General features: G+C 42.2%; 1 gene segment (V, D, J or C); it reads left to right on the top strand.

Moving 5' to 3' along the window:
* Positions 1 to 1,232: 1,232 nt before the first annotated feature.
* LOC113838711 lies at positions 1,233 to 5,461 on the top strand. The segment is given in 3 exon segments: positions 1,233 to 1,278; positions 1,361 to 1,664; positions 5,389 to 5,461. Coding segments are annotated over 3 exon segments (423 nt in total).
* The last annotated feature ends 1,725 nt before the right edge of the window (positions 5,462 to 7,186 follow it).

Raw genomic sequence — 7,186 nt, 5'->3', positions numbered from 1 at the left:
CCGTTTTTGCACTCTAATGGACACATTTGAGATTTCTTCTCCATATTTGTCTCACTGATAGACATGGGTAAATCTGATTATCCACTCATTCTGTCATTGAAAAGTCTCATGACCTTTTAGGATTATTTAACCCCAAACCCATAGCTCTGATATTATTATAGTTTCCCTTTGACATTCACAACCCAATACCCGTGTCTCACAGATGAGATCAGCACAATTATTTTATGGGACCCTAACAAGGACAGTTCAACACATGTGTGCTTTGGTTGGTTCTGATGTGTTCCATTGTTTCCTGAGGACATAGCTATGATTTTTTACATTGTTTCCAATTGCAGGAAGAAAATTCTGAGTTGTGAGTCTCACACATAAAACCTGCAGTCTGCAGAGCTGCCCAGCAGTGAAAACAGATGATTTCTGTTTTATTTATTCTGAGCTTTTTTATGAGGTCAGAGTAAATAAATCACCATATACCAAGATACATCCTAAATATGAAGAGAGACAGAGAGAGTTTTCTTATCTGTTTCTGAGGTCCCTATGGGAAGTATTAACTAATATAAAGATTAGGCTTTGGAGAAGTTCACTCACCTAAAATATCACTTACTGAAATCATAACCCACAAATGTGGAATGGTTCCCGAGAGGGTAAAGCTGCTATCTAATTCCCTAGTGTCTCTCCTCAGATAAACATTTAAAATCAAGTGTACTAAGTGTTTGTGAGTTTCTCCCTCACAACCTGAATTTTCCAGATGACTGATAGGCATAACATTAACTCAACTCACACTAAGAGAAAAGAGAAAAGATTCCAACCAGGTCATGACTTCTTGTTTCCCACCACTAAGAACTAAAGTACATCCTGTGACTAAATCTACTTGAATTTACAAGGATATGCACTGAGGATGTGGTACTCTCTTCAGCTTGCACAGTGTGAATGTGGACTCTCTTAATGCTTTCATTCCAAGTCCTGCACAGTGTGCATCACATAATTTCCTGTTTACATGGAATTGAAAAATCCACAAAGAATTAGAAACTTTTCTAAATTTTTCATCACCAGTTCCTCTGAGGAAAATAAAGCAAATCTCAGACACCTGTAGGTGAAACTGGGAACCTTGCCCCTTGCCCCCTTTTATTCTCTCAGGATCCTCCCCCAGTGCAAAGCAGCCTCAGGCTCAGGCTGAAAGCGCAGGGCCTAGCTGAGCAGCCCCATCTCCTTCTCACTGGAGCCTCCAGCAGAGCATGGCTGTCCTGGTGCTGCTCCTCTGCCTGGTGACCTTTCCAACCTGTAAGTGTTCAGAGTTTGAGGAGAGGGACTCAGGCATGTTATTATGGGATGTATGACTGATGGTGTTGTTGTTTGTCCCCAGGTGTCCTGTCCCAGGTGCAGCTGAAGGAATCAGGACCTGGCCTGGTAAAGCCCTCAGAGACTCTGTCTCTCATCTGCACTGTATCTGGGTTCTCATTAACCAGCAATGATGTACACTGGGTCCGCCAGCCTCCAGGAAAGGGTCTGGAGTGGATGGGAGGAATAGCTTATAATGGATACACAGCATATAATTCTGCTTTCCAATCCCGAATCAGCATCAGCAAGGACAACTCCAAGAGCCAAGTTTTCTTAAAACTAAACAGTCTGCAACATGAGGACACAGCCATGTATTACTGTGCCAGACACACACTGAGGAACTCCTGTGTGAGCCTGCACAAAAACCTCCCTGCAGTGACACTCAGGACCAGCAGGAGGCACTGAGGTCCAACAGAGACTTCCATATCCAGTATGGAAGTATGGAATTGCTTCAGAAGCTAGGGAACTCTGAACTATGCTTCATGAACATGTGTTTTTATGTCAGCCCCTGTGGTTTCCTCTCCCAGCCAAGGAAATCCTCTAGAGGCCCCTCTACTGTGATATTCTATTACACTTACTATTTCTTTAGTCATGAGAAAAACAAAGAATATCCCACAGACCCTTTAAACTGCGGATTAGCATCTTATCATCAAAGAGATTGAGATACAACTATTACTGTAGTATATTATAATAAATATAATTTCATTTGTTCAATATGTGTGAATGCACACACGGGAATATATGTGTGCACCTCTGTGTGTCTATGTGAGTGTGCATGTGTGTGCATGAGTGTGTGTGCATGAGTGTGTGTGCATGTGTGTATGTGTGTGCATGGGTGTGTGCATGTGTGTGTGTGTGCATGAGTGTGTGCATGTGTGTGCATGAGTGTGCATGAGTGTGCATGAGTGTGTACATGTGTGTGTGTTAATGTGTTTGTGTGTGAGTATAAGTTGATTTACTTATATTTCAAAGGGAGTCTAAAATGGATCTTCATAAGAAAACATGGGACTTCTGAGTAATCTATAGTTTAATGTATTTTATTTTGAATGAGACGGAGAAACCACAAGTCCATGAAATATTACTGACTTCCAAAGACACAATGGAAACTGAAATATCAATAGATTACTTGTTCTAAAGTTAGAGGCACCAGTAAAAGTGAATAATTGGTTATAATTTTTACAGATTCCATTTTTATACTCATTTATCTTTGTAGAAATAAGATTGTACTTCAAACTCCCAAGTCATGATGCCTCTGAAGTTGTGTCCTGCACAACCAATCTACAGATTCTCCAGCTCAGTGTGCACATGCCAGCTGGTGTCAGCTCCAGTCCTGGTTCCATCTCCCCTGGATCCTTCCCATAGGCTACTGAGTTCTGTGACTTTCAATTATTGCTTTTGCTGCCCAAAAAGGCTCCAGAGTTCCTCTTCTGGAAGTCTCTGTTGCTGCTGACTGAAACAGACTGGTACTCCTGTTTGAGCTGAGAAGTTTCATTCAGCGAAGCAGTGTGGGCTGTGGGCTCCAGGTTAATGGACTTGAGGCACTGTAAAAGGAAAAGAGAGTCTGTATATGTGAGGCTGAGGCTTCTCTGGAAACTCTTGCAGTGACACCAATAGTATGTGAGGAAAATTTGGAGACCAAACTGACTATGCTCTTAGAATTCTGACTACAGAACACAGGACAGTGACATGAACAACTCCACAGGATCCTGAACACACAGGATCCACTATCATGTTACCCAGGGTGAGGGTGAGGATCAGCCTACATGGATGCTCCTGAAATGAGCAAGGAAAAGTGATTAATCAATTTTTTAGACCTAAAACATATCAGAACAAATGCCTCTCAGATCTAATGCCAAGGATTTCTCTTTTGACCAAGAAAATACAAAGTTATCTGGGAGAGTCTAACAAAATGAATTAAATGACTTCACATATCTTCATTTAGGTAAATAAATTATTGAAAAAATAGGAAAAGGTGAAGATTTCCCCCTCAGTAGAACAGAAGTAACAACAATGTATGGAGAGGCCCTTGAAATAATCCTCTCATCAGTATATGCTGTGATTACTTCTAGAGAATTATAAAGAAAAAGGATGCCCAGGTGACACATGTGTATTACCCAACACCAGAGTAACTGTCCTTACAGCATGAGCCCTGAAAAGTTGGTACAAGTGTGGTATGTGTCCTGCAATGTTTCCCCATATTACTACTTGATGAGATGTTGTCTCATTAGAGTAAAGTAACAGCTAAGCAAAAGTGAGTGGATATTTTATACATCATGTGTAGGATTATCTGTAAGTGGATTTTTTAAAGTAAGTGAAAGACCCCACCAGTTCTTAGGTCGATGGGAAGATGGTGCCAGGAAAAGTGAACAACTAAGTCACTTATAATTAGCAGTCTCCCTTAATCATTTGCTTTCTGAATTTATTGCTTCAAAAATCACTAATCTGCTTTTATTATTTTTCTTTACTCTTCAGTATCTCAACATTTATACTATAAAAGTTTACTATGTCATATTATTCTATCCAAAATCTGACACATCTTCCAAAATGGAGATCTACCTACCTCATACTTATTGAAGCAGACTTAGGGCTGCCCATATGGGCATGTGGGTGGAGCCAAGGACTGCAACATAGGAATCCTACCATTGGCTCCACCCTCAAAAATACAATGGATCTGTTTCTTGTTCAGAAAAATACATTTTCAGTAAGAAATAGAGCCAAGAAATCATCATGCCTACCTATAACAGAGTTTTGGCATGCTTGACTCCAGTTAGGGTTATACAGGTGACAACAGCCATGATGAGTTCATGAATGTGATAGCCGTGTTGTGTCCAGAAGACAACATTTAACAGCAGTCCTCCCTGTGCTCCACTCTATACTGTCTTCCCTCCTCCTCTTCCTCAGTGATCTCTGAGCCTTTAAGGAACTTGAATGACACTGGAAATCTGGTATCACACAGAATATTAGGACAGGGAAGGACAGAACCTGCCATGTAGAGAATCCAGTTGGTGAATTGAAGACTGTGTATGTTGGGTGGTCTCTCTTATGTTTTGTAGGCTTTGAAACTAGAATGGAAAAGGCAGGGTGAGGCATCTTTTTTTAAATATTTATTTTTATTTTATGTTGTCATAAGTTTTTTATTGCTGCAACAAAATATCATGAACAAAAAACAAGTTCGGGAGAAAACGGTTTATTTCACGTACATTTCTATATCATGTGTTTCCACTGGAGAAAGTCAGGACAGAATCTCATGCAGGGCTGGAATATGGATGCAGGAACTGATGCAAACTCCATGGAGGGGTGCCACTTAATGACTTGCTTTCCATGGCTTGGTCAACCTACTTTTTGATAGAACCCAGAGCCACTAGCCCAGGGATGGCACCACCCACCATGGACTGGGGCCTCTGTCATTGATCATTAAATAAGAAAATGCCTTTCAGCCGGATCTCATGGAGGCATTTCCTCAACGGAGGCTCCTTCCTCTCTAATGACTCTAGCTTGTGTCAAGTTGACAAGCAAACCCTCCACTACATAGGTTTATGCATGTAGGGAAGACATCTTAAGTGAGGGAAAAGAGGAGCAAAGCACAGGGTAATTCTGGAGTTTTGAAAGGAAATGATGGGTGTATGAGAGAAAGGAGATGGGTAGGTTGGAAGTGAGAGAACTGGAGAAAAGAAAACAATGAGGTATCAATGCCATAAGGTTTTGTGTTGTTATAAAAATTTATGAAGTGTCCCCATTATGTTGACTATATGAATATGGAGAAATAAAAACTGGCCTAAGAAGACATGGAGACAGTAATGCATTACCTGGTGTGAGGTAGAAAAAGGAAGGACAGAGTGGGGATTATAAATTGATCATAACGAGAACTTCAGGATGTGGAAAAGTGAGTACAGCAAATATAAAAATGTCTCCACAGCAACCACTGAGAGGAAGAGAAACAGTAACAAAGAGTGCCTCACTTGCAGACTTCCTGTGGTCCTAGGACAGACTCTCTCAGAGAATAGGAAATTCCAGAAAGTCTCAAGTGTTACTGTCAAAGGGAAGGAGTTCTGCTAGAGGCAGGTATGACGCTGTCCAAGATCTACCTCAGGGAGAAGCCATGTCCAGCACAGACAGGAGAGACTGAGCACATATCTACAAACACAATCCTGGGTGGAGCTTTTTAATTTCTCACTAATAATTAGGAGACTTGACAGTGTGGAAACACAGTGTGTGCTGGGTGTTTGCTGAAAAGGAACTAAATAAAGTGTGGTGAATTCTTCATATAGAAAATGTGTGCACAGAGAAACGTTACTCTGTCTATTTCTGTATCTGTCATCAGTGCAACTGATTTCTTATATCTGCTCTGAGTTCGTCCCAGATGCAGAGCCTTCTCTAGCAGGAAGACATGCAAATGAGGCTTCTCTGTGCCCATGTAAAGCCACCCTGCCCTTACCCTGCAGCTCTGAAACAGGAGCCCAGCACTTGATTCCCAGGTCCCCCCATTCTGTGATCAGCACTGAACACAGGCCACTCACCATGGACTTTGGGCACATTTGACTTTTATTATTATTATTAGAAAAGTTAGTTAGTAGAAATTAGATGTGGTATGTTGTTATGGCCTAGGAAATAAGAAAAATTGTATTTTGTGACAGTTTTCTGACCAGATTTCTCGGTCCTTGTAGGTGTCCAGTGTGAATTACACCTAGTATAGTAAGGCCGAGGTACAGTGCTGTCTGGAAAGTCCCTGAAACTGTCCTGTGTGGCCTCTAGATTCAACTTCCCTAGCTATACCATGAACTGGTTCCACCAGGCTCCAGGTAAGGGGCTGGAGTGGGTCACATACATTACTTATAATAGTGGTGACATTCTACTATGACAACACTGTGAGGGCCCGATTCACCACCTCCAGCTACAATGTCAAGAAAATTCTGTTCCTACAAATGACCAATCTCAAGCTGAGGACTCAGCCACTTACTAGTGTGCAAGAGACACAGTGAGTGAAAGCTACTGTGAGCTCAGATACAAATCTTCCTGCAGAGTTCTCAGAACCAGCAGGGGTAGCTGAGAGCACACAGAGCTCTCGTTACAGAAGAGCATGTTCAGAGAGGCTAACATGGCTGGAATCCTCTGTGTCTGGGCTGCTTCTCCATATCACATGCAGGGATTCTCTCTATAGATGTGGTGTGTAGTATTCCATGAAGGGTCCAAATTTCTATTGAAATACCTATTTTCCATTGTCATAATTGGGTTTTTTTGGATAAAAGAGTAACATTTTTTTTGGATCAGTGTCTTTTTAAATATCTATTCAAGAAAATACTGCTTGGAAGGTAGAGGAGCAGAAAACAGCAGTCTGAACATACTACTAAATTGTGTTTCCTTTCCTGTGAAACAAACCAATTTTTTTTTTATTTTATTAGTTCTAGTTAGGGAGCAAGCTTATTTCAAGTCCCTTCTCCCTCTTCCTCCCCTCACCTCCAACCCTCCTCTCCCACCCCCAGCCCCACCCACCCCATCCACCCACCACTCCCCAGGCAGGGTGGGGGCCTCAATGGGGGCTCTACAAAGTCCACCAAGTCTTCCTATGCTGGTCCTGGGCCCTTCCCCATGTGTCCAGGGCCAGAGTGTAACCCTTCACGTGGGATGGGCTCTCAAAGTCCCTTCTTGCACCAGGGAAAAATAGTAATCCACCACCAGGGGCCCCCTGGAATGCAGAGGCCTCCTTATTGACATCCATGTTCAGGGGTCTGGGTCAGTCTTGTACTGGCTTCCATGACAGCATCTGGGGTCGATGTGCTCTCCCTTGTTCAGGTCAACTGTTCCTGTGAGTTTCTCCAACCTGATACAGACCCCTTCGTTCTTCATTCCTCCC

This window comes from Cricetulus griseus, chromosome 5 (assembly GCF_003668045.3).
Source record: "Cricetulus griseus strain 17A/GY chromosome 5, alternate assembly CriGri-PICRH-1.0, whole genome shotgun sequence".
NCBI classification, from domain to species: domain Eukaryota; kingdom Metazoa; phylum Chordata; class Mammalia; order Rodentia; family Cricetidae; genus Cricetulus; species Cricetulus griseus.
Note: the sequence above shows the minus strand (reverse complement) of the source record. Positions and strands in the feature narration are given on the sequence as shown.